Source organism: Sceloporus occidentalis, unplaced genomic scaffold (genome assembly GCF_023333645.1).
Source record: "Sceloporus occidentalis isolate IW3139 unplaced genomic scaffold, rSceOcc1.0.p SCAF_4, whole genome shotgun sequence".
Taxonomy (NCBI): domain Eukaryota; kingdom Metazoa; phylum Chordata; class Lepidosauria; order Squamata; family Phrynosomatidae; genus Sceloporus; species Sceloporus occidentalis.
In genome coordinates this window covers 83759833-83787043 of record NW_028316984.1, presented here as the reverse complement: position 1 = coordinate 83787043, position 27211 = coordinate 83759833, and the positions used below count along the sequence as shown (strand labels likewise).

The 27211-nt window shown below is 42.7% G+C and overlaps 1 protein-coding gene across 4 annotated transcripts; it reads right to left on the bottom strand.

The window, feature by feature from the left end:
* Window positions 1-3: 3 nt before the first annotated feature.
* SMTNL1 (smoothelin like 1) lies at window positions 4-22145 on the bottom strand. 4 transcript variants are annotated; one of them, XR_016280899.1, is made up of 9 exons: window positions 22026-22145; window positions 16815-17433; window positions 15209-15347; window positions 14368-14422; window positions 13342-13515; window positions 11089-11191; window positions 7215-7366; window positions 4465-4671; window positions 4-2859 (listed from the first exon to the last, which is right to left on the bottom strand). XR_016280899.1 is itself a non-coding variant. In XM_089520615.1 (8 exons), exons 2-8 carry the CDS (start codon window positions 17373-17375, stop codon window positions 4527-4529), a joined length of 1329 nt encoding a protein of 442 aa, XP_089376741.1. In that variant the 5' UTR covers window positions 17376-17438; window positions 22026-22144; the 3' UTR covers window positions 4109-4526. The 4 variants fall into 4 exon arrangements, 1 of the variants encoding a protein (XP_089376741.1); XR_016280897.1 differs by having other exon boundaries at window positions 16815-17438; window positions 22026-22144; XR_016280898.1 differs by lacking the exon at window positions 22026-22145 and adding an exon at window positions 19699-19769 and having other exon boundaries at window positions 16815-17438.
* Window positions 22146-27211: the final 5066 nt, after the last annotated feature.

Below are 27211 nucleotides of genomic sequence, written 5' to 3'. Positions count from 1 at the left end.
TAAACCAATGCTGTAAACATTGCTGGGAAAAGGCAGCAGATGAGGTGAAAATATAATTGACTTTGGTTGAACTGAACTGTTTTGTCCACAGTGGGATTTTTGAAATGGGAAGTGATGTGGAGTCAGCAGGAAGGCCCTGTGCATGGAACAGGACAGTGAGGTGAAGCCATGAAACCATGTTGCTAGTAATAATTGGAGTTTGATGTGAAACATAATCAGACCTAAGTGAAAGATCACAGGAACATACAAAGTGAGATTTTTCAGCTTTTCTGGTCCAGTATTGTTAACAGAACTGGCTGAGGCTCTTCAGGGTTTCAGACAAGTGTTTATCCTGGCTTAGGTGGAGGTATTGGAGATTGAATTTGGGATCTTCAGCATGCAAAACATGTGCTCTACCACTGAGATATAGTAAGGTCTTTCAGTTTAATAGGATTTGTTGCTGTTGTTGCATGCCTTCTTTTTGACTTATGGCAACCCTATCACTGAGTTTTCTTGGGAAGAGTTGTTCAAGGGGGTTGCCATTGCCTTCCTGTGAGGCTGAGGGCATGTAACTTGCCTACAGCCACCCAGCGGGTTTCTGTATTCTATATTCAGCCATGAAAACCCACAAATTCACCCAGTGGGTTTCTATGGCTGAGCACAGACTCTAACCATGATCTCCAGAGTTATAGTCCAACCACTGGCTATATGTATAGAGTTGCAATTTGATATGCATAGGACTGTGGCCTTTAGTTGGAATAAATCCTGTTAAAAAGTGGGACTTCTTAATAAATGTACATAGATTAGGTTATAATTTCTTTTAAAAAATACTTTTTTTCTTCTGCCACTAAAGATATCCATGGGCATGGTAGCTAGCATTGCTGCAGCTCTCATTGCTAAGGTTGTCTGCCCATATTAATTTAAAGGAATGATATTATCTATGCAGAAACGTGGATACAGTTGTCCTCATCTTTTAAGTACTTGGATTTGTGGTTAATGATGTTGTTGTTGTGTCCCTTCAAGTCATTTCTGACTTATGGCAAACTTCTCATCTGATGTTTTTTGGCAGAATTTGTTCAGAATGGACATGTGGTTCAGTTGCCCAGGACCATGTGTACAATATATGGCTAGGTTAAGAACTGTTCCCAAACTTTGCTAAAACACACCAGGACTATATGTGTAAGCTAGGAATCACCATATCTTAGCCCCAGAATCAGTTTTCAGTACCAGGACTGTGTCTGGGACACGGGTGGGCAGCTGTGGCCCATGAGATATTATTGCAACTGCTGTGGTCCCTAACCATTGGCTGTGCTGCCTAGACTCAATGGGAGTTGTAGGCCCAATGTATCAGTTTCTTTTACATCACACAATTGTAGCACTAAAGTTCCACTTTAACTGCTAAAACTGAATCCTGAGGAATCATGGGAACATAATAAGACTAGGACTCTGGAGATCAGAGTTCGAATCCATGCTCAGCCATGGAAACATGCTGGGCACACAAGAGCTACTAGAGTTCTCTGGCAGAGAATTTAAATACCTCCCAAAACTACAAATCTTTGGATTCCATAAGATGGGATGATGTCAGCTAAAGTGGTTATGAAAGTACTCTAAATGTACAGTGTGAAAGAGATACTGGAGGGGTACACTCGTCCATCCTTGGTACAGGATGTTGGAGGCAACTATGGAATATTTTCCTTCACTAATGAGTAAGTAGAGATACCCATTTACACATCTGAACTAAGATGAAGACTATCATTCCCACATAGATGAGAATTATCGATCTTATTTTAGAAATTCAAAGCAGAATATTCTCTGCAGCAGCTGTTTGTTACCAGTTTCCCTGGGATTTGTATTTATTTCAGTCTGGTTTCCTTTCTTGTTGAAAATATAATTGCTTCTCATAAACTGTCTGTGTACACCTGTTGCTAAGAACAAGACTTGTGGAAGAAAATTCCTACTGCTGTCAGTTAAAGTGTCAGTTTACTGGTGTTTTGACTTAGCACAAAGGGCTGCTTTTCACTCCTCATTGGTTTAGGTTTATAATGTTAAGGCTGTTTCTCCAAAAAACACAGGCAGTGAGTATGTGTGTGTGTGAGGGGGGGACAAAAGGTAAGCAAGTCTTTTCTCTCATCCTAAAATATCTTTGTGATACAGTATTAGGAATGCTTCCATCATCCCTCCCTTGTTCCTATAGGGTCTTGGCATCATAGAAGACAGAATGAGGTGTCACATCTGAGTCAACTGCCTAGATGTGGGATGATAGCCTAAAGTATCACTTACAGAAGTTTGCCTTTCGTGTAAAGTTTAATCTGACAAAGATAGGGGAATTTCACAAGCCCTCTTGGTATCTTGTTTATTCCTTCTTCACTATTTATTCCAAGCAGCCTGATCCTAGCCATGTTTCCTCAAAGTTCAATGGTACTTCTGCAGGTGAGGCTTCAGCCTCTGGCTTGGGCATAATTTAACACTGTAGTGTTGTATTTACTGCAGTCTGTACTTGCTCTGTAGTTTTAATTTTTTTTTGGAGTGTCTGTGTTTTACCTTCAAAGAAAGCTGTTTTTGCTGTCTTCCAGTTAGCCTTCATCATTTGGTGAAAGGGACTGGCGCTGTAGTTTAAATGAAATACAGTACATGATAATTGTCTTGACTTGCTACAGTTTTGCTTTAATGGATTTGGTGTTCTGCACGGAGACATGTGATGGCAGCATAGGCTGGAGGAGGATTTGCCATTCCTTTCCTGAACATCCCAAAAGCAGATGTCTGTGAGAAGCAGACATCTAGTGCTAGTGAGGATAAGCCACCATGGTTTGATTTAGAGCTATGTTAAGGAAACTACAGAATAGAGACCCTCTATGTGAGGTATATCTCTGTTGCTTCTTCCTGAAAAGCAAACAAAGATGAATCCTGAATTTGAACCCTCTGTATACAGAAGCAAAAAAATGGTTTCAAAGGCATCTTCCTAGGTTGATTTTCTTTACCAATATTATGTACTGTCCTCATTTGACACTTACCTGCCCTCCCCATTTGAGAACCCACTTAAGCTCACTACCTACCATATTTAAACCTTCTTGATTTATGCTACTGCTAGAACTCCAAAATCCTCTTTCATACCAAAACAGCTATCCCTGGTCCTACAACCCCACCAGAATTATCTCTCAAATGTTAATGAGATCACTGCTGTTCAGATTTCTTTTTTCCACTGACAAAAGACTTCACAGCACCCTTTCCCTCTGACTGCAGGTGTTATACTTCTTCACACCTGTGCTGCTCAGCTAAAATGAAGTAGATTGGAGAATAATTTGAGATATGCCCTTTTGCTCTAGTAGAGGTGTCAGCCACTCTGGGATATGTTGGTATCTTTTTTGAACTTTTTAGTTACAATACCTAAAGTACTTTTAGTTTTTGAAGTTGACACTGAAAGAAATCTCATAGGCACGGTACAGACCGGCCTTTTGCGCCGTGCTGGCGCCGATTTAGGGTTGGGGAGTACACACCAACTGTACGCTCCCTAACCCTAGTATGTGTGGGGGCCGCCATGATTGCGCAGCCCCATCCATACATTGGTGATGTCGCAGCTGCGCAGCTGCGATGCCACCACTCTGTCCTGTGCCGCTTTGCTGCAGCGCAGAAGACAGGAGCTGCTTCTAAGCGCTCCTTTTTTGTTGCACAGTGGTACTGCATCATTTGGCTGCTGTGATAACGCTGCATAGCAAAGAGAGGCAGTCCTAGCCTGCTTTTTGCAGGTGTTATGTACCACGCCTTTGTTAAAATAAAAGAAACATTGTTTGTTTAAGATAGCTCAGTGGACAGGAGTTCCATTCCCTTCTGGTTCTTATCAGCCAAATTATGTATACAATGTGAAGTCGAAGGTTTTCATGGCTGGAATCCATCGTTTTTTGTGGGTTTTTCGGGCTATGTGGCCATGTTCTAGAAGGGTTTCTTCCTGACATTTTGCCAGCATCTGTGGCTGGCATCTTCAGAGAATGCTGGCCTAGAAGAGAGCTGGACACACACACACACACACACACACACACACACACACACACATCCCCTGCTCTCTTCTAGGCCAGCATTCTCTGAAGATGCCAGCCACAGATGCTGGTGAAATATCAGGAAGAAACTCTTCTAGAACATGGCCACATAGCCCGAAAAACCCACAAAAAACTATGTATACAATATTTAGTGGGACAAACTTGATATGTTTATCACATGCTTCCTCAAAGGGGGATAGATGTCTTTGTGCCACAGATTGTGATCATCCTTACCTACATATTTGCCTTTAGTATGCTTTGTCTCATGACTGGTTTTTAAAGACAAATACAGGCTTCATTTGCAAATCTGACTTCTGAGGCACATATCTTTTAGGTAGTCCCACTGTAGGAAGGAAAATGGGTTCCTTATAAGGAATACCTATACTTCCAGAAGTCCATTGTGACCCAGAATTTCCAGGCGATAACTCTACGTAGGTGAAGAAGTCCCTCTCACCTGTTTCACCCAACATTCCTCAAGTTTCCAGTTAGTCTCAAGCATAAGTTTGTCCTCCTTCCTCATTTATTCTTGGTCTTGACCAGCCCTTTCCCCACCAGGCTGCGGTAAAGTTCCTGGATGTAGGTGTAGATGCATTTGTTATCAGGAACACTCATGCGCACCATATCATCCACTTCCAGAAGTTGGGCACAGTCGGCAAGTTTCCTATGAAAACGTCAGGCAGAGATTATCAATGAGCAGCTTACTTTTCCCTGCCTCACTGACTCTGGAAATCCCCTCCTTGAGTGCACAGTCCTTCACACTTAAATGTAACAAGACCCTACGCTGGAAAACTGATTCAAGATGAACAGGAGGGAGTGCAATATAAAACATGGTCCATCTAAGAAGTTATATGCAAAGAAATGCAAGATTGTCTGGTCTTTGAAGTCTGGCCTAATTTCTGTTATGTACCTTAAAAAGGAGAAAAAGGTGCAAGGAAAACTATTCTATATTTCAAAAGTTGTTTAACTGGACGTCTGAGCAGTATGATCAACTGAGACAGGGCATCTGCCTTTAATTTGATTATCTGGTTGATGTGCCTTGTGTTTTTCTAATGGTTTGGTAATGATTACTATGTGTCTGCCACATAACCACTATGTGCCCACCGCATACATAGTCCTTAAATTTAACCGTTCAAATGTCATGGTGTTTTTTTCATGTACCTCTGTATCCATTCCTTCAAAGAATGGATGCCACTCCTGCAATTTGAAACTAAGGCCTGATTCTCACTGGTGCTTTGTGCCAGCCTGAGGCCAAAACTAGGGCTCGGCAGTGCACACCAACTGCATGCTCCTGAGCCTTAGTACGTGTGGGGGTAGCCATGATTGTGTGGCTCTGCCCACAGGTCTCATGTGTCGGTGACGTTGCAGCTATGCCGCGTCCAAATGGCGTGGCGCAGCTGCGACATCACCGCAACGTCCTACAGCGCTTGTGGTGTCGCATCTGTGCCGCAAACTGGCACTGCTTCCACGTGCTCTTTTTGCTGCGCAGCAGTACTGCACCATTTGGTTGCTGAGGTAACACTGCGCAGCACAGAGAGGCGGCTCCAGCCTGCCTTTTGCAGGCGGTTTGTACTGCACCTATGATTAGTTCTATACTTTGTGCAATACTGCTGGTAGATAAATAATTTAGCCACAGCTTGGAAACTGTTTTGTATAATTCTCAGAATCTGATAGCCAGCACAGTCACTTCCTGGGAAATTCTGGGAGTTGTAGTCCCAAAAGTAAAATGTTTTGAACTTCGGAATTCCAAAAATACAGCGTCTATCCCCCAGATCTGCAGGATTTGCAGTGAACCTGTGTCAGGCCTCATCATTGTCCATGACTCCATCACTGGCTATAGCTCCATGACAGGTCTCCACTTTATGTTCTGAAGTCAGCACTTTCTTTCATGTACTGTCATTTTCCATGGCTAGAGGACTGCTTGGTCATCTTTCATTGGATGAGTCTCAGTTATTTACTTTGGCTTGTACAAGTGTCATCTGTTGCCAGTTTGCTTAAGCTTTGCCTCTTCTGGTTTACAACAGCTAATAGAAGAGGGTTGACTGGTTGGGTACAGTCCAGTGATGGTAAACCTTTTAGAGACCGAGTGCCCAAACTGCAATCCAAAACCCACTTATTTATTGCAAAGTGCTGCACCCCTCTAGCTTTCTAGTGATGAACTCTAGCAAACTCTGTGCCAGGGTGATGGCGCACGTGCCCACAAAGAGGGCTCTGAGTGCCACCTCTGGCACGTGTGCCATAGGTTCGCCAACACTGGTATAGTCAATGGTTAGAGCCTGTTTGTGAGAGTGGGGTGGTGATATCAACCACCCCTTAAAAAGTATGAGAGAAGAACATTTGGAAAACTCAGTCAAATGCAAATATTCCTCTTTTGGAGCCAAATGCTCAAGCATGGTGTGTATATGTGGCAATATAAATGCACAATTTATTGGTTAAACTGACTGTCTTCCTCCATTTCAGTTTGGTTCATGGCCTGGATTGGTGGGCCTTGAAACAGTTTTGGTAATCCTGTGGAAGGGGAAAGACAGGGGGAGTCGGACTTGTTTAGAAGAAGTTTTGTGTTCTCTTCTTGAAATATCAGGTTTTCAGTACAGGGGTGTGTGTACTTTTAAATCTTTCTTTCTGTGTGAATGCCTATGTGGCACCTGTGGCATAAAGCTTCCTGCCCCCCCCCCCCACCCCTTTTGCCAGCTGCAATCCCTCCTGGACAAGGATAGCCTGGGAACTGTTATCCATATTCTCATAACAACTATATTGTAATATGTTGTATATGGCCTGTCATAGAAGAAATCAGAGAAACTTCAAAGCTGGTCCAAAATACTTAGGCTAGATTCTTGACTGGTGCTGGCTGTGTTATTCCTTGTTAATCTTTAAACAACAGCAGTTTTTAAACATAAGACAAAGACCCACTGCTTCCCTTCAAAACTCTACATGGTTGGGGTCCTAACTGTTTGAGGTCTGTCTACTCCCACTTGCTTGTCTGATATGATCATCCTATTAGGACCAGTTTCAGGTTTTCCCACTTTCAGAAGCTAGGTGGCTGCAGAAAGAGTCTTCCTGGGGGTGGCAATCCAGCTCTAAACTATTCTCCTATGGGAGAGGTTTGCTTATAAAGCTTTGATGTCCCTTTAAAGCCCTACACACTCTTTCAAAGCTATCCCAATCTGCTTTATATTTGAGGTATTTTGGGATGGAGGGGATGCTCACTCAGCAGTGGAGAAAGCCAGGGTAAAATTCTCTCTACGATTTGCTGGGTCGAGAGCAGCATAGTCAAAGGCATCTGGGAAGAACTTGTGGATGAGGGCACAAAAAGCCATGCCACTGCTCCAGCTGGAAGAGAAGTTCTGGATGTCGACATGCTGGGATGAGAAAGAGAAACAGGAATTGGGACAGGTCTCCCCTCCTTATGCTTTCTCTTACGTATAGAGATACACATGCACACAGAGCAGTTGTTACAAGCACTTGTTTTTTAGGAACATGTATGCATTATTATTATTAAATCCCAAAACTAACATTTTTCACACAGTTTAGAAACCCCTCACTCACTCACCTGGATCTTTCTCTATCCCACTCATGTGCCCTTCTGCCCTCACCCACCCACCATTGCAAGCACTCTCTTTCCCTTACGTACTCGTCTACCCATGTGGTCTACCTGCTCTTTCTCTTCAACTCTTTTTCTTTCTCACTGGTCTTGTGGTTACCTCTTCCTTAGTGCCGGCTTAGTCTTTCTGCCTGTTCACCTTCCATTATTACCAGACACCAGGAGCTTCTCTCTCTCTCTCTTTGTATCTAAAATTTAACTTGTTAAATAATCTGGGAGCCCTGCTGAGAGAAGCAAAAGCTGTGCATGGCATGCTGTTTCCCTTCCTATGCCTCTGGCCGAACTGGAGCTGCCTAAAAACTTTCTGGAAAAATAGCCTAACATCAACATCGTTTTGTACTAGTTTAGTACAAAACTATCTTTAGTCACCACCTAGTGACTAAAGATAGTATTGCAGCCTATAGTCTTAGGCAAATTAACTGAAATTAATTATTAAAAAAAGAAATACAGAACTTCAAGATGTACACTCCTAGGGCCCCCCAAGTATGCTTTTCAAGTTTCGGGTTTCACAGTCTTGGAGCTATTGCAAATGCAGAATACCTTCACACTTAGTATATGGCACATTTTGTTTCGTTTCTTTTCTCCAAACATTTTGGTCACATGCATGGGCTTTTCTCTCATTGCGCCTTTTACAACAGTCCTGTGAGGACAGTTAGGCTAAGGGGAAATGATTTGGTCCCAGGTCCAAATGCATGGGAATTTAAATTGTTGGTCGAGTTGGAAAGGGATTATGTGAGTTGTGATCCAAAACTTCTGGAGGGCGCAAGGTTAGGGAAGGCTTATGTAAATCAATATTTTGGCATTAAAACATCTGTATGCCTTTTTTTTTTAGATATATGAAAACATGCATCTGTCTGTCCACATTGAAAGCATCTAGAATTGCCTTGGATAGGTATAAAAATACTGGCTGGAAAAGATAGATTTTCCCTAACTTACACTTGTGGCAATCAAATAATTACTACTTCTGCAATATATGAAATGATCCGGCTGGGAGAAAAATGTACAATATCTAGGAATATGTTCATTATGATTAGCTCAAAGGTTGTGAAACCTGAACCCTAAATTATATGGATGAATTATCATTAGATATCTGCAAAATAAATTTTAAACAACAAAAAAACCTGAGTCACCTGTTTCCCCTTCCTGATCAGCTGTAGGATAGTTTTAGTTAATGCTTTGAAACAGAAGCATAATAATGAATAATCTAATAGAACATTAAGCATTTGTATGTGTTTGTCACTTCCAGGAAGAACATATTGTTGTAATGATACAAGATATGTAGATTTAAAAATAAATGTGAATGAAAATCCCACGAATTGGACATCCTGCCAGTAACCTCCCACCCAGCGTGGTGTTCGCAAATGGCAACACTTTACTGTGTGCTGATACTGTGTGTATGATAGCACTACCATTTTGAGGACTTTGCTAAATATATCCAAGGGTGATAGACAAGAAGATAACGTCACCATAGTCTGGGGAGCAGCCTATTTAAACCCCATTGAAAACCAGTGTGTAGGCAGATGCAAAGAAATGATGTTGCTTGGCATCTGTGAAGTGCTTTTAGTATGTTCAAAGTGCCTAATGCACAGGGTCTAACTACACATGACATTAAATGCATTTTCTATAATATTGTGTGAGATCTGTTTAAAAAATTAATAGCAACCTAGAGACAAAAGGTCCATTCTGAATGGAAACTGCAGCATGTAAGAGGGAGGGATTAACCCTCTGTTACCCTGAAGTAATCTTCATGCCGACTGTGCCCTTGTACTGCAAGTAGCATTTCTAGTAACCATGTGGGGGTGGATGAGAGGGACCTTCTTTTTAGGTTCATGGTGAGGGAGAGAAGCATGAATCTCATTTTGGAAGAAAGGTGGGATATAAATCCAATAAATGAAATAATAAATAAAATAAAATAAAATAAAGCTCTGTGTGTGCTGAAGTTCTCGTTCAAAACAGATTTCTCCCTGTTACTAGGAAGAGTTTTTAAATTCTCACACAGTGCTTCAGGTGGCACATTGACTCTCATGTGAACTCAGCTCTTCAGTAAGGCTTTCACTGTGTGGCAGATCAGTGCATTAAGTAAGTGCCTGGCAATTCTGAAACAAGGATGGAGCTGGTTTTAATGATGCCTTCTTCACCTACTCTGCTCTTCTGACTGGTTCTGCATTGTATTGTTTTAACTTGCTCTATATTTTATCACTTCTGTTTTACACTAACTGCTCTGTCAGTTTTACTGAAGGGTGTCTTAGAAATCTCTTAAATTCATAAATAAAATATTATTTCAACAAGGCAGATGAGAGGGGAGAAACTAAAGCTAACATAGGGGGGCTAAATAAGGGGAACTTTTAATTGTAGGTCTTTTCTTAATCTCCATGCTACACCCTCAGAATGAATTTCAACATAAAATACAAGAGAATACAAAGGAACCATTGGTATGCAGTTGGTGCTAGTGTGGATTAAGCTTTGGTTTTAGTTTTCATAACATGTCCAGTTTTAAAAAATTCTTTAAACAAGGGATGGGAATAACTTAAAGAAGAAGATGATGACAAAGTGAAACCAACAGGTTTGTCTATCCCCAGTCAATCCATTGTACTCAGTAAACATAACAATACTGAGCAGATCCCCCATCATCTCAGAATATGCTTTTTAATTGTCCCTGCATAGTTATCCAAGAACACCAACAGAACCATATGTATTAAAGCTACCAGGCTAGTCCCTGGAAACTGTTATTCTGTTACAGCATTCATCTGGCTCTTTGTTGCTTTTAACTCAACTATGTGTATGGAATTATCTACCTTGGGACCAGAAACTTGGTAGAACCTGTTCATGGAAGGCAGCAGACAGGGACGTAGCCAACGGGGGGGGGGGGATTCCTTGGGGTCTGGACCCCTCCCCCCTTCTATTAGAAAAATGAATGGTGTGTGCTGCTGCACCGCCGCACCCAATCCCCATTATAATGGTGGCACTTAGTCTGGTCCCCCCCCCCCTTTCCTAAAATCCTGGCTACGTTCCTGCAGCAGAGCCTGAAAGTGTAATTGGGGATGCCTCTGAGATTATATAAAGCTGAACCAAATATGATAAAAGCCTATCTATAGTCAAGTTGGCAGCAGCACTTAAACAGTATGTTTTTTGTGGTGATGGTGATGGAGAGAACTCTATACCATGACCTTAACTGTGGATGAAGCAGCTTTTCCAGTTAAATCCTTTAAACCCCCATTCCTTACACACATTTACATAGAAGTAAATCCTGCTGAGTTCATTCAGACTGACTCCCATGTAATAATGCATAAGAGTGTGATCTTAATATTTTATAAAAGCTGTTCAAGCCTACTTTCAGATATACAGATAATGCTGTCCCTTCCCACTATAATCAAGAGAAAACAAATATACCCAATTTGTTCCAGGGGAACAGTAGGACCATGAAATGAAGAGCACATGTGGGGATGTATGTTGATTTCCCATTTCTCAAGTTTTTCTTACCTCATAGCCACGAGTCTTGGCCCGACACCATTCCAGCAACATGTTCTTTACAGTGTTTGCCCCTCCTGTCCTCTTGATGTTAGGGGCAGGCCCAGCTGCAGCCCTTTGGAAAGAGGAGCATTGTGGTTTAGAAGTAACCAAGACTGAAGATAAAGGGCATGTTAAAAGAGAACAAACAAAACATACTTCATAAATATTCACATATAGGATTCAAATAATTCACTTTGTTTCTTCCCTTTCTTTTCTACTGCACAGAGATTGATTCTGGACAAACACCTGTTTGGTTAGAGTCAACGGCCAATATCTAGGCTGTTTGTGCATATGTTAATTTATTCATCGGCTTTCTCCAAGAGGAACCTATTTTGTCAAGGATAATTCAAGGTCTGAGGGGGCCCTAGACAAAAGTCTTCTGTGCCCTCCCCCTTCACTGAACTCTGGTGAGTTTACCTGGTTTCAGTGGCATCACTCCAGGAAGCACAGAGCAGATAAGGTAGCTGCTCTTTACATTTCCCTTAATGCTTCATAGCAATGATAGGTACAGGCACTGTGGGAAATTAAAGTGTGGCTAGATGTAGCCACCTGGTGCAGCCGAATCTTGAAACATTATTGTTTCAGACTACAGTTCCAATGCCTATTCTAGCTGAGAGGTTCAGAGAGATTAGTCCACAAAAGCAATTTTTCTAAGGTCTTGCCTGGAGTAACAAATCAGGAAAAAAAAAATCTAAAGAAGGTCCAACACCAATGTCCAGGAAGAGCTCTTAACTAACACCTGTCTTGGACCTTCTTTAGATCTCTCAGCTGGACAACAAGGATGCCAGGTGTTGTAACCAGTCCTATACTTTCTTGTCTTACTTTTAGTTTCTAACCTGCCTCTCTCCCAACATGGAACCTGAGGCAACCTACACTACAGAGGAAAACAAAATACTGTATATCTATAACTATTTATACTCTGCTACTAAAATATTTCAAATGAGTATTCTCATAAGAAAGCATTAATTTAATAGAGTTCAAAAGCAATTAAAACAAAATAATGAATACAAAAGCATAGCACCACCATTAAGAAAATCTTATTCAGCCTACCTAAATAAAAAGGTCTTTGCTTGCTGGCACACAGAGAGCAGAAAGGAGGCCAACTTAGGCTGCCGCCACATTACAGATTTAATGCAGTTTAACATTGCTTTAACTGCCATGGTTCCATCCTATGGAATCTTGGGATTTGTAGTTTGTTGTGGCACCAGGGCTCTCTGACAGAGAAGGCTAAATATCACACAAAACTACAAACCCCAGAATTCCATAATATTGAGCCACAGAGTAAAAGTGGGATCAAACTGCATTAATTCTGCAGTGTAGGTACAGCTCTAGTCTCGCATGTGAGGAAATACCATAACCTTGGAGCAGCTATTCAGAAGGCCATCTCTCATGTCCTTACCAAACCTCATTGTGATGACCAAGAGAGAAAGCCCATCCTGACAATTTTAAAACTTAGCCAGGTTTATATAGGGAAATACTGGCGGGATACAGACTGCCCCTTTGGGGCGGCCTGCACCCGCCCCTTTCTCTGACGGATCGGGGCCTCAGCGGCCACAGCGGCATCCCCAGAGGCCTCGATCCGCCGCTTTTTCAGGCCTCAGGGAAGCGGCAAAATGCTGCTTTCCCACAGCCTGGAAAGGGGTGTCCTTGGGGCTTCATGCCTCAAGGACACCCCAACAACAGCCAGTAAAGGCTGTGCCAGCAATACAAGCGGAGAAAGGAGCTCCGTTTTGGAGCTCCTTCTGGTGCCGCTGAAAGGGTGCCACAGGTGCCCTGCAGTGGTGCCAGGACATAATGGCCATGCTGTGTCATTTGGACACGATGCGGCCGTCACGTCCAAATGGCAGCGCCCATGTAGACAGGGCGCCGCCATTTTGACATCCCGGCGACGTACTAGGGTTGCAGGGCATATATAAGCAATGCCCTGAGGCAACCCTAGTACGTCACCAGGACGCACTAAAAGGCCCATCTGGATAGGGCCACAGTCTTTTGGATAAGCAAATGTGAGGAAAGTTTAAAAACACCTAAAACTAGCCTCCCATGTCCTAACGTGAACCTAGTAAAAGCTTGTGGGCCTGGGCTCTAAGTTTGCCATTAAAATGCTTAGTGATCTAGTTATTGTGACTAAAGGAAGAAGCTTGTGTGCTGCCCAAGGAGGGTAAAATACTGGATAAGAAAAGGGCCAACAGAAGGATTTTAATAGAGACAGTGGCACTGGTTTACCCTCCAAACTTCTCCACAATGGCCTTGCGGGACTGAGCTCTGGGCGGTATCCGAGGCCTTGTTATCTCTCTTCTGTCCAATGCAGGTCTCTTCCTTTTCTCCTTGGTGTTGGCTGTTCCCTCAGGTACAGGCTGTGGCTGCTGTTCTTGATTCCCTTTGGCAGCTGCTTCATTGCTAAGAATCAAAAGCAAATCACAAATAGAAGGTGGAGGGAGCAGCAGATGAAGGGGTGATAATAAACGGAGTGTTTCTAAAAATGGGAGGAAGAGAGGCCAGGATGATGGCCAAGGGCAACTTGTCCATTCTCAGGAGAAGTATCTTAGCAGTTTTATTGGCTGCTAGTTCTGAGGAGGTAGGAGTTGCTGTCATTGTGTTAATTCCTTATTGATGCACAGTAGTTATTGTTGCCTTATGATCTCAAGCCTATGCCCTTTACACAGGCATGTTTCCATCCATTTCTTTCAGAGGGCCAGTGCCAAGACCCCCACTTCTTCTCCAATCACCTTAAGGACAAAAATATTTCTCTCCTCTATCTCCCTCTCTGTTTAACCTTCTATCTGGACAACAACTTTGAAGTGGGTCCGGCTCAGAGCTAGACACTTTTGTGGACTTGAACTTGGATACTCCAAATCCCAGAATTCTAACACTGGCTTGCCTGCTTTCCATTACCTACTGTTTTCCATTAGTTATACTGAAATGTTTTTGTCCACAGTTTAAAGGGGCTCATAATAACAGGATGAGAACCTGGATTTCAGTATTTTACCAGGGGTTGTTTGAGACCTAGTAACCATATACATTTCCATTCTGGCACTAGGTACAATATAGAGATCATTTTCTTATTTTGCTTCCTATTTGTTTTCACCAAAATCTTGCGGGGAATCTTTGCCCCCATGATACTGGCAAACTATTCTTCCCATCATGTCTTACTATTAAGAAGAGGGCTAATGAGAACTGGAATTAAAAAAAGAAAAAACAGGTTCCCCAGCCCTGAGAGGTGATGGTAATCTAGGTAAGAGATTGTCTTGCCTGGTAGTGTTCCCAGTAGCAGCTTCTGGCGCACTTGGGCCTGAGGTGGTACAGCCTAGACAGAATTACAGAAAAGTACACTGTTAAAAATCTCACCCACTTTGGAACTGGTCATGTATGGAGATGGTGAACAACTGTGACTGATCACATAGCTGCTAAACAATAAAGACTTATTCATGTATTCATATAATACTTTTTAAAAAAACATTTCACAATATATTTTCTTCTACATTTCTTCTATACATTGCTTTGGTGGCAGAAAAAGTGATCAACAAATACTTCAAATAAACAAATAATAATTATCCCAAGCTTCTCCATTAAATGTTTTATAATATACTGTATTTTCTTGTACATTAGTTTGGAAGCCCTAGTGGCAGGAAAGTGATTAATAAACACTTTGAATAAATCTCAATTACCCCATGCTTCTCCATCACGCTTCTCAGAATTGTCAGAAACAGTTGTACTATCTGTACTACAGTCAGAGAAATCATCATCATCATCATCATCATCATCATCATCATCATCATCATCATCATCATTATCGTAGTAAGTGACTGAGAACCATGTGGGGTACTGCCAAAAAAGGCCACATGCAGTCTTGTTTGAGTAGTCCAGCTTCTGAAGGGTTTCAGCTGACTCTTCACAAACATGAGGACTAGAAACATTTTGGAAGCGTGTGCGCACATGCTTAAAATGAAAGGTAAATTTCTCAAGGTTCTCAGATTTTCTGGCAGGTGTGATTCCAACCAATAAATGTAATGGAATGTAACCTTCAAATGATAATTTACTAATATTTACCTCCACTCTTATACGTCTAAATGGGCTGGAGGAGTTTCCTTACCTGTTTCCACACTCTTGAGCTCCATGGGGCTTTGTGGACTCTCATCAGGAGAACTGGGAGAGAATTCTGGCCAGTATTCTTCCTCTTCCTCCACTGATCCAGGTGAGAGAGGCTCATCGGAAGTGCTGCCAGTTTGGCCCTGGGCACGCACACACACACACACACACACACACAAAAGGGGGGGGGGTGAGGAGACCAACCACAATTCATTTTCTGTTTAGCACTGTGTGATGACTTGAATCTATACAGTTTCTAAGAAATAGTTGGAACTTTTATATTTTAATCTCTATCTAATACATTTCTTTTTTAAAATGTAGGTTTGGAATTTTTAAACTGTCCAATAGAGTCTTGTGGAGCATGAAAAAAAGGTTGGTGTGCTTCATGAGGGCTGTGACCTTCACCTTCCACACCTCTGTTCGACTAGGTTACACGCAGAGTGCCCTGGTGTTTACAAAGAAGACACTTAGACATAAAGGTGACAGAAATAGGTGGTATATGAAACTGTACATGAAAGAACGCCCTATGTCTCAAAGCATTGTTACTTGTCTTCCGTTTGGGCAATGTCTAGCTCAGAGCATAATGTCTGAAGTTACCAGACTCCAAAACTGGAGAGAGCAGGATTTTGGCAGGTGTCATGCTACCAGGTAACAAGCATTACCTCCTGAAATTCCACCTTTTGCACAAGTAAAGTGACTGTGACAATAGTGTCATAATCATGTCAGTGCAGTGGGCTCTTGGTATCCACTGGGGTTGGGTTCCAGGATCCCCTGTGGATACCAAAGCCCGTGGATGCTCAAATCCCATTAAATACAATGGCATAGTAAAATGGCATCCCTTATATAAAATGGCAAAATCAAGGTTTGCTTTTTGGAATTTGCAAAAAACATTTTCAAGCCATGGATGGCTGAATCTGTTGATAAAGAATCCGTGGATATGGAGGGCTGGCTCCATATGAGTATAGAACAGTTACTAAGATTTTATTGCTCTGTAACTGTTTCATATTCATGATTGCTACTAAGTCACAATTTTGACAGTATTGCCATGATCATAACTTGCCCCCAACCTAATTTACTGGGCATCAGATTAGGAAGTCCATTCTGCCGGTGATAGGAATACAGATTAATGATTTTCTGTCAGGTTTAGTGGGGCTGGGCCAGAGGTTAGTTACTTACTCATTCTGATACAAAATTCCAGCAGTGGTCTAAAAGACAAATGTTAATATAAAAACACCATAAAGGCAAATATGCCCAACAGATCAAGAAAAACACCAACTACTCTATGGTTCTTAATGTGAATGTGTGTGCCACACGTAGGAAAGAAACTGTCCTATAAGCTAACTATGCACTTAATAATTCTGTGAGTGGGATGAGCTGCACATGAATGGGATGTAGGTGGCTGTGTTTTGCTTCTCTGTCTATAGATCCAGAAAGGATTGTAGAAACTGGAGGAGTCTAAAATATGTGTGATGGGGAATGGGAAATTGTACTCAGTGTGTGCTTGAAAGGATGTGTTAAGAGAATAATAGAATCATAGAATCATAGAGTTGGAAGAGAACACTCAAGCAAAGAAGTGAAGAGCCACGACCTGAAGCACAGTCTGTTCCCACCTCTCTGCTGGAAACGCTGCTATTTTTCTCCACAGCATCAGTTTTTTCTTCTTTCCTTTCCTGGGGTTCTGCTGCTGTGCCAGAAGCATGAGCTCTATTCTTGGGCTCTGTTTCAGATTCACCCAGGACCACTTCAGCCTGTGCTTGGTCGCTTTCCCTGACTTCTTTCACTTTTTCTCTGGTCTCAGATTCCTCTACCTCCTGACTCCCCAAAGCTTTTTGGGTGATCTCATTGTCCTCCTTTGCCTCTTTCTCAGAATTCTCTTCTTTTCCTGCTTGATTCTCTCCAGCACTTTCTTTCATAGCATCCTCTGTTTTCTCTGCCTCACTCTTCCCAGCAGATTCTCCTTTCCTTGTCTCGTTCTCCCCAGCAGATTCCTTTCCAGTGGCCTGGGCTTTCCCTGCCTCATTCTCTCCAGAATCTTCATTCCCAGTGCCATCTGCTTTTCCTGATTCACTCTTTTCCTTAGGTATGATCTGAGAATCTCCTGACTCTTCCTTCTGCTTCAGCCCATTGATCTCCTGTGTCTTTTGCTGCTCCTTGGTGCCTTCAGCCTCCATGATGCTATGTTCTTCTGTTCAGCCAGTGGAATATAAAGCAGGTGGTTTCTTACAGCTCCTGTTCTGCAAATAAACAGTGCAAGGAATAAAGTGTGAAAACTTTGAGTACTATAAAGCTTCTATTTGTTTCTACCAACTGTGATAAATTGTAGTTTTTGCATAGATGGATGTGTGGATCAGTAGGTAGGTAGCTGGAGAGACAGACGGGGGGAGAGATTCTAGGGTAGGCCACAGAAGCTGGCTGGACTATCAGTTAAATACTGGCAACTTGATGGCACCTTTTACTAAAGGTGAGTTTGGCTGGCCAGTTCAGAGGAATATAACAAATAACGTGGCCCACATTCAACATGGTTGAAACATAAGTGGAGAATGGCTCAGGAGGAAAAGCCAAGGGACTGCTGTTGCTGCCCCACAGCATCTGTCTGAGGTGTTTGCCTCACACTACCTAAAAGTAGGGTGAACCAGCCCACACTCTTTTGGAAAACAAATATGTCTTCTGTGAGATTCACAGCTCTGTTCAGAGGCAAAACAGGTGACATGGATGCATTCTACTAACTATGCACTATAAATATTTGTAAGATCTACATAAAAAAGTAAACTACACAGTATGATCCCAGGCAAAATGGGGAACAGCAATGGAAATTATCTGAGAAGGTAATCAAACTCAATGCAGAAGGGGATGGAGGATGACAGTTTGCTGCTGTTCTCTTCACAACACTGCTTCAAGTTTGTTTTGCCACTCATCAATTGTGTGACCATACATTCACCATAAGATGGGAGAACAATACCCAGATTTTCAAACAGGAGGGCAATTTAAATAGGTGGGCATTTCAGAAAGGGAGCTGGATGATCTCTTTTTACTTCAGAATTTCTAAGGGAAGATGGTCTGCAATTGTGTGTGTCTGTGTTCCTCCTGCATGTCCTTCTGCAAAAGAAACAGCTAGGTCAGTGCAGAGTTTGTGCAGTATATGCCTTAATCCAGTCTTTTTCTTTTTTTAGTTATGTCTGTGAATGTTTCCATGGGTCATGTTAGTTGGTGGATTCTGGGAGCTATAGTCCAGCAACAGAAGCATTTCAAAAACTCTTTCTTAGACTAAAGGCAGGGATGGATGAAAGGCACTCCAAAAGCACCTCCATCAGCCATATACTAAGGCCAATACATTTTCCTTTAGGGATGTGGAGCAACAAACACCCTCCCATCAAGACCAGTCAAGTTCCTTTGGCACCTGAGGCAGCAAATCACACGAGTATCTTTCTCCTCCTCTTCTTCTCCATTTAAATTAATAACAAAGTTTCTGTTCTTTCATTACATCCCAAATTAGTAACCTGAGGTAGTTGGCCATGATCTGCCTAATGGTAGGTCTGGCCCTGTTTCCAAATCCTTTAAAGTAGCAACTTACTTGGAACAGATCAGAGATCCTTTAAGACAGGTGTGTAAGCATGTGTGTGTATGCCAACGTCCCCTATTTTCTAGAGGTTCCCTTGTCACTTAGTAAATCATCTTGAAATAAAACCCGGAGACAAATGCCAGGAACAGTCAGTGATTCAAGCACGAAACGTGCAACAGGCAATTACAGAGAGCAGAGGCAGGTGAACTACCATGCCACCTGCTAAAAATACCCCCCTGACATTTGCAAATACAGTTTGAGAGGTCAGGATGTCCAGGACATTTGAGTAATGAGTGGCTCTGTTAAGCTGGTCCCCAGTACTCACATTTTTCCTAAGACTGAAATCCTATATCCTCTCACTTGTCATTAAGTTTCATTGAGTTCAATGGAGCTCAGCTCTGTTGACATGTAAAGCATAGGGCTGTGCTGCTCTTTCAGTGAGGAATGCTATACAGCCTCTTATCAGCCTTTCAAGGCCTTGGCATTCCATCCTCTACTCAGATGGATCATTCTGTCACTTTCATAGAAGAGCTCTTCTATAGAAAATGAAAGCTAGAAGAAAAAGGCTCAGAGAGATGACTAAATATAATTTGTCAGATAAACGGACATGAGAAATCTGTCTGAAGTTAAAACACACACACACACACATGTCTGAAGAATTATTCACAAGGAAGAACATACCTCCCTTGTGCTCTTCCAACCATCAACACTTGACCAGCCCTTCTATCACATCCTACTAAGTGGTCTCCTTCCTCTCCTTCTCCTCTTTCCCGTCAGTCTCAGCCTCACACCCTGCTTGCTGCTCCAGCTTTGGATTTCTTACAACAGGGACAGGGAAGCTGTGCCTTTCATCCAGATGTTGTACAATTACAAAACCTGTCATCTTAACAATAGGCCATAGTGAGATTGAGTCCACTAGGACTGAGTCTACTAACCTCTAGAAAGCCACAGGTTTCTCCTCCTTGTGCTACTGGCACATACTGCATTCAGTAGAGTGCTTTCTAAATTTTATTGTTGTGTAGCATCCTACTTCTGACTGAAACTGCTTGGCATACCTCTGCTACAGGAATCCACTCAGACAAGGAGGGTGTTTTGTAGCATCTTTGCACAGTGACCTGTAGCCCTTGTTAAATGCCAGAGTAGACTTGCTGTGGTTACTGTACAAACACTGCCTTCTTCTGTAGCCCCCAGAATCCTCTGATGGGTGGGAGCAAATTGAGTGGATGGAAATACATAATGACCAGTTCCTTGAAGAAAGAAAGTAATATTTCAAGCCTGAATGGAAGACCTTCCAACACAGAACAGGAAGGAATTCCTAAAAATTAAATATAGATAGGGCGGTTTACCTTTATGTGAACCAGTGCCAGCTATTATGTTAAGTTCTGACATTGTTGAGTGTAGAAGCCTGCCTCCCTTTAGCTGGCTCCTGCCCTGCTGTTCTATAAAATATGCAAACAAACAAATATTTTCACAGAGACCCCATAAAAGCCCAGTGTTATTTCCTTCAAATTAAACTGTTAATTTGCAGGTTGGTGTGAATTTCCCACAGTTCAGATGGTGGCGGAGCAAATGGGCTTGGACAATCAATGATATTTTAAAAGAAAGAAAACTCTTGGGTTTTGGCCTCTTTCAGACAGTGACGAGGGATGTTCAGTTCCTCTGTATCTCTCACACCTGTGTCCACAGGGCAGGGGTGGGAGTCATGTGGCCTTCCAGATGTGGTTGGAGTGTAATTTCCATCAGCCCTGACCAGCACAACCAACACAATAGTGAAAAAACATGGGAAATGATGGACCATCTTGGACAAGGAGCTATATGGTGGCAGATGCATGTGTATGTGTCTGCCAAGGCTTTGAAAGGGGTCTTGAAATACGTTGCCCTGTAGATCAAGAAGGAGTGGCACAGGACAACTGTTCTGCTTCCTGAACTGAAATTTACATTTTAATGCCATTTAATTTCAGTTCCTTGCACCACCAGAAAAATTTGCGGCCTTAGGCAAATAATTGGCTACCACCACTACACACACTTAAATGTAGCTGGAATAATATGTGTAAGTATGCACAATATTGCATTTTCTCAACATACTTTACTTTTCAGAACTTAAAAGTCATCAGGACAATAAGATTTCCTTGGCATTTTGGGTGATGTTTGCATGTATTTTAAATATAGCAACGGTTTAGGATTCTGGGTGGCTAATTTGTTTAATGTTACACCAGAGCCAGCCACCAGAATTCCTTCCTTGAGAGCCGCAATATCAAAGTCTTGCTGTGTCTCTTTCTTTAAATAGCTCCCCAAGAATTGCCATCATTTTCAAATGGGCATTGGCCCTCTTTTGCTTTTAACCCACCATCTTTCCACAGTGCTGTGCCTGTCAGATATGTTGGAATGCCAATGGCAATACTGGCTAGGAATGATGGGATTTATAATCCAACACATCTGCTGCTTTAGCCCTGGCACACCTGGCAGGGGGTTAAGCAGATCCAGTGTTTCACATTCCTACATCTCTGCCAGAAATAATTTCACTTGCCAAATTTCTGTCTGTCACAGTAAACCGAACTGTCGGTAAAAGATACCAAAAAGGATGCAACTGCTCTATTTTAATTCAGTTATTTTAGGGATGCCCTTCAATACACTCCTAGATTAGTTTATGGGGTGAGGAAGAATAAAAATCAGTGATAAAACAAAAACAAAAATAGTGTAAAGCAAAATATTGAAAACACTGCAGTTTAAGGGAATCATAAAAGTGGTCAGCAGACCTAAAACAAGTGCAAAGCAGCATTAAAAGATCAGCAAAGAAAAAGTAAAGGGAAATGGTAAGTTCTTCATGTGATGCAGGGTAGAACACATTCCTGCCAAGGAGCTACCAGCAAGAAGACCTCTCCCTTGTAGTCACATGCTTCATCTCAGATGGTGGAAGCTCCCTGAGAAGGGCCTCGGTTGAAGAGACCCTAGACAATCTCATAAATGTCATTCCCCACAAACCAAACACAAACCTAACAATTCAGTTGCCACTCTTGGGTTACCTAGGGGGCCCTGTACCTACACTGACAGCGAGAACTTCCCTCCTATCTCTTCTCTTCTTGGTGTCCAAATGTCAGATCTGAACTGCCTGGAATCTGAATGTGGCTCAGAACAGAGTTGCTGTCACCCATCATCTGAAGAATAAGCACCTTTCTATACATATGTATGGAAACCATTATTTCTTAAGCCCCCCTCCCAGCTATGTGGATAATAGGGGCACTGGAAATGAGTTGCCACCTACCAAATGGCTGGTCTTTCCCTGAGACGACTCTCTTCTTCCTGGGCGTCCTTCTACTGGCCCCTTCTGAGCCTCTCTTTTCAGCTTCCACTGGGCTTTCAGCACTTCTTTCATTGTTTACTACTCTGTTGATACACCCACCCTTCCTACTGTGATGAATAACTAAATGCTCCTATTTTTACCAGGAGGTCAGCAGGTGCCTCTTTCAATCACAGCTCCTACTTCTCTGGAGGAGCAGATGGAGCCAGGACAAAGTGGAGGAAGAAAGAGGGAGTGTGGAGTAGGGGGGCAGGGATGGGGTAGGCAGGGAGAATGAGAGAGAGATCACATTCAACTAGAGCGTCACAGAAGCTATATTGAAGGCATTCAATAGGAAAATATACATTTCCTAGATAGTGGGTGTGATGTCTAATGAGCTGTCCACAAGAGACATAATATCTCATGATGGTAGAAGTCAAAGACATAGCTGTGTTAGTCTGGAAACTCAGTATGCAGAGGGATGATGTAGCACCTTTGATACTAGCTGAAAGAAAGAAGCTGGTAGCATGAGCTTTTGTAGATTTGAGTCTACTTTCTCAGATGCTTTTGTTAAAATAGGCTCAAGTCTATGAAAGCTCATGCTACCAACCTCTTTCTTTCACTTAGTCTCAAAGGTGCTACAAGATCTATTTGCATAATATTTTATGGATTGCTTTCTTCTCTGGTCAGTTGTGTGGGAGAATTTTATGATCAGATGGATTCATTCAATAGACTGTGAATGTCCTGGGGCCCTTTCACATGCTACACAATTGTAGTGCTATAATTCCACTTTAACTGCCATGGTTCCATCGTATGGAATCCTGGGACTGGCAGTGGAGGGAAGAGTATTTAATGTCTCCTTGAACTACAAAACTCATAATGCTCAGGATGGACCTATGGTGGTCAACTATAGCTGTGTAGTGTGAAAGAGCCCCTGGAGTTATTGGTAATATTGATGGTTTCCACAAGCCTTTTGTGATTTCTGGTAAACCAAAGGATGTATGTGGGAAATTGGCCACAGGAATTTGGGGGCCATTTAAACATAAAAAACAATGAAGCTTGACAGAATAGCCTCAGGGAGAAACAGCAACCTCAAATAGTGTGGGAAATATTTGGTCTTCCAAATGTTTTGGCCTTCAACTCCCATAAACTCCAGCTGGCACACCTAACTGCAAGGGATTGTGGGAGTGATAGTCTAAAACATGATTTTTAAAAATCTTAATATCTTCACTAAGAATGTAGGGAGCAACACAAGAATATGACAAGTAGCAGTCCATCTGCTTCAAGGACTGCTCTTTGCATCTGTCTTGCTACTTAATGTAAGCTGTTGAAAAAAGAGGGATAGGACGTATCAAAATGAATAAATAAAGTTCTCAGTTTAGCAATTATCCTCCTACATTTTGGAATAGGGGCAGTTTGGAACATTGTTGGTAGTGTAGGAGTTGCTTCACAGGCTGGAAACCAATCTTCTCTATTTTCTAGATAGCTATAAAGGTTAAGTGAGAGTCAGTGTGGTGTAGTGGTTTGAGTGTTGCACTAGGACACTGGGAGACCATGGTTTGAACTCCCACTTGGCCATGGAAACTCACTGGGTGACCTTGGGTTACCTTGACCGACGATCTGCATCTGAGCATCGACTGGGGCAGTGTGACCCTGTTGGTGCTCCTAGACCTCTCAGCGGCTTTCGACACGATAGATCACGGCATCCTCTTGGACCGCCTGAGGGGGTTAGGTATCGGAGGCACTGCATTGCAGTGGTTCTGGTCCTTCCTCTCGGGCAGATCCCAGAGGGTGCTGCTCGGGGACATCTGCTCCAGTAAAAGGGAGCTCACCTGTGGGGTTCCACAGGGTGCTATACTGTCCCCGATGTTATTTAACATCTATATGAAGCCGCTGGGTGAGATTATTCGGAGTTATGGAGCTGGGAGTTATCAGTATGCTGATGACACCCAGATCTATTTCTCCGTTTCTCATTCGTCGGCCTCGAATTCTAATGGCATCTCCTCTCTCAATGAATGTCTCTGGGCAGTAATGGGCTGGATGAGGAAAAACAGATTGAAACTGAATCTGGACAAGATGGAGGTGCTCATGCTAGCGGCCCCGAAACCAAGAATTGGGTTGTAACCTCCAGTCCTGGATGGGGTCACACTCTCCTCTAGTGACTGTGTTCACAGTCTGGGGGTGCTCCTTGACTCGTCGCTCCTGATGGCAAATCAGGTAAATGCAACAGTCAAGAGCACCCGTTATCAGCTTCGGCAGATACGCCAACTGCGCCCTTTTCTGGAAGTAAGGGATCTCGAGACTGTTGTACACACACTGGTAACCTCACATCTAGATTTCTGTAATGCGCTCTACATTGTGCTTGATTCGGAAACTGCAGTTAGTGCAGAACATGGCGGCCAGAGTAGTGTCAGGAACATCGAGAAGGGACCATATCACTCTAGTATTAAAGTCCCTCCACTGGCTGCCTATTAGTTTCCAGGCCCAGTACAAGGTGTTATCACCTTTAAAGCCCTAAATGGCTTGGGTCCAAACTATCTCAGGGATCACCTCCTCCCATATAATCCTCCCCACACACTCCGGTCCTCTGGGAGGAATTTGTTGCAGCCTCAAAGATCTGGGCTACCTCCCAGAGGGCTTTTTCTGTTGTCACCCCCAGACTATGGAACAACCTGCTGGATGAGATCCGTCAATTGACATCTTTAGACAGCTTTAAAAAGGCTGTCAAGATGGATCTCTTCCAGCAGGCCTTTCCTGGACAGATAATCCTGGCCTCAGGAACCCTCTTCTCATGAGAGTCCCCAAGGTCCTCCCTGGAAATTTAAGTAGCATGCTACCGCAGTTTACTGTTTTGTCTTGTTTTGTTTTGTAATAATGTGTATGTGTTGATGTTGTTTTAATTTGTTGGTTTTAATTATAATTGATTTAATAACTTTTTAAGCGGGGAGGGAAGTAGATTTTGATGTTTAATGTATTGTATTTTATTACTGTTAGCCACCTCAATTGACCTCAAAGGGGCAGGATATAAATAATAATAATAATAATAATTATTATTATTATTATTATTATGGGTATGGCATATGCTCTGAGCCTCAGAGGAAGGCAAGGGCAAACCCCTCTGAACAAATTCTGCCAAGAAAATACAGTGATAGGTTTACCTTATGGTCGCCATAAGTCAAAATTGTTTTGAAGAAACACAGCAACAATAATACAGGTTAAAGATGTGGGTGTGTTCCTGAGCATTACTACTTTAAAATAAAATTTGGAACAAGAGCCAGAAACATTATGGAAAGAATAGAGACAGATTTACGCACCACAAAAAGTCAGTCACATATTCTTTATTGAATAAGCCTCCTGACCATTTCAATGCACCACAAAAAGCAGTTCAACATATTTGAGTAAACCTTTAAACCAAAACTAGCAATATGCACATGGTCAATGAAACAACGAGTTCAGATAAGCCTTGTATAAGTAAATGAAAACATTTTGAATCTTCTAGGGACTACTGGACAGCTTCTTCCAAAATGCACCCAGGGATGATTTTTTTTCTATCACTGGCCTCCACTTTTTTATGGTTTCCATTTTGGGGGCCAAAGTTTTAGATCTATGATTTTTTGATATTTTGGGGTGAGCTGGTGAGACAGGCTTATCTGCTTTCTCCTTTTGTCTCTGTTCAAGCATGCTCAGTAAGGGACTTTGGAAGCAGCTGCTTTTTGCCTGGCCTGTTGTAGGCAGGCACACATAGCTAGAGTAGGATTGTCAGGAGCAGAATCTAATTCTTCCTCATCGATTGCATTATTTACTGCAGGCACACTGCTGCAATGCAGTGCCAACAATTGTGTTTCCTCAGGCCTCCTTCACCTTCCATCTTCTGCTGATGTTGCTAAAAACATTGCAGTTAGAGAAAGAGTAAGGAGAAAACAACAGGAGGGTGGGTGGATGGCTGTACAAACCTTTGTGAAAAGGACATTCTTTGTCAGATGCAGTGATAATTTAGCATTGCTCACATATGCTTCCTTTATTTGTTCTCATACTCCTACAGTAAGAGCCTATAAACAAAAAGGAGTCCTCTTCAAGATTAGTGAATTTATTTCAGTGTAAGCTTTTGTGGAGTTCAATCCACTTCTCCAAATGCAAGGTTAACTTGCAAGCTGAAGGCTTATGCTGAAATAAACTAATGTCTTAAATGGAGCACAAAACCCCTTCTTTTTCTACAGAAGCAGACTAGTGCAGCTCCCCCCCCCCCCCAAAAAAAAAAAAAAGTTGCCAGGAAGAGTCTATTAATCTCTCTCTGTGCTTGGAAAGCAAAGCATTTTACAGAAGTAGACTGGTGGTGGGGTATAGCAGAGCAATAATGAACGCTAAAGTAATAGTTTAATCAAGCCACACTTGCATTGTTGTCCCAGTGGGATTTAGGCAATAGGTTCAAGTTAGTGAGAAGCAGTGGTGGTGTTTTATTCATCTTTGGCTTACAGCCTGAATAAGTGCTGAATCTAGCAGTAGTTAAATAATGCTTCAAGAACAAAAGAGACTTCTATTTAAGTGGCTGGGACATATGGGAGTACTGGCAATAACCATGAGAAGAAAAAAGCCCTGAAGTCAAAGCTTAAAGACCTCCTGTTCTAAATCTCCACAAGTTGGTTCAGTGTCCTGCTGAATTTAGTGGGACTTCATGTCTACCAAGCATGCTTAGGATTTCAGCCTTTCCCCCATAAATTAAGGATGCATATTCAGTATCTACAGTATTTAGCAACCAAATAGAAATCACTAACATTGACCAATAAGCCCCCTTCCAAAGCCTCCTGATCCAGGTTAAGATAGGGTTGCCATAACCCGGCTGCAACCGGGTTTTTCCCGGTTTTGGCGGCACCTGCCCGCTCCTGGCACGGGTGCCATCCAAAAACCGGGTAAAGCCTGGTTGCAGCGGGGTTGCGGAGCAACCCGGGGGGCCTCGTTGCCCTCCTCCTCCTCCACCGCGCATGGCCGCGCAGAGGAAGAGGAGGACAGCGAAGCCTGGGGCGGAGGAGGCTGCAGGGAGGTGGCGCCTCCTGCGCGCAGCCGCGCCAACCTCCCCACCTCCCTGCAGCCTCCTCCCTCCTTCCTGGCCTCCGTGGAGGCCAGGAAGGAGGCGAGGCCCCGGTGATCACCGGCAGCCTCGCGCCTTCCTCCTC

What these genes read in the sequence shown, in the direction of transcription:
- SMTNL1 (XM_089520615.1), bottom strand. Translation starts at nt 17,375, where the DNA reads ATGGAGGCTGAAGGCACCAAGGAGCAGCAAAAGACACAGGAGATCAAT. An exon ending in GCTCAAGAGTGTGGAAACAG is followed by an intron (nt 14,423 to 15,208) that starts GTAAGGAAACTC and finishes AATTCTGTCTAG; the next exon opens with GCTGTACCACCTCAGGCCCA. An exon ending in ATTGTGGAGAAGTTTGGAGG is followed by an intron (nt 11,192 to 13,341) that starts GTAAACCAGTGC and finishes CTCTTTCCAAAG; the next exon opens with GGCTGCAGCTGGGCCTGCCC.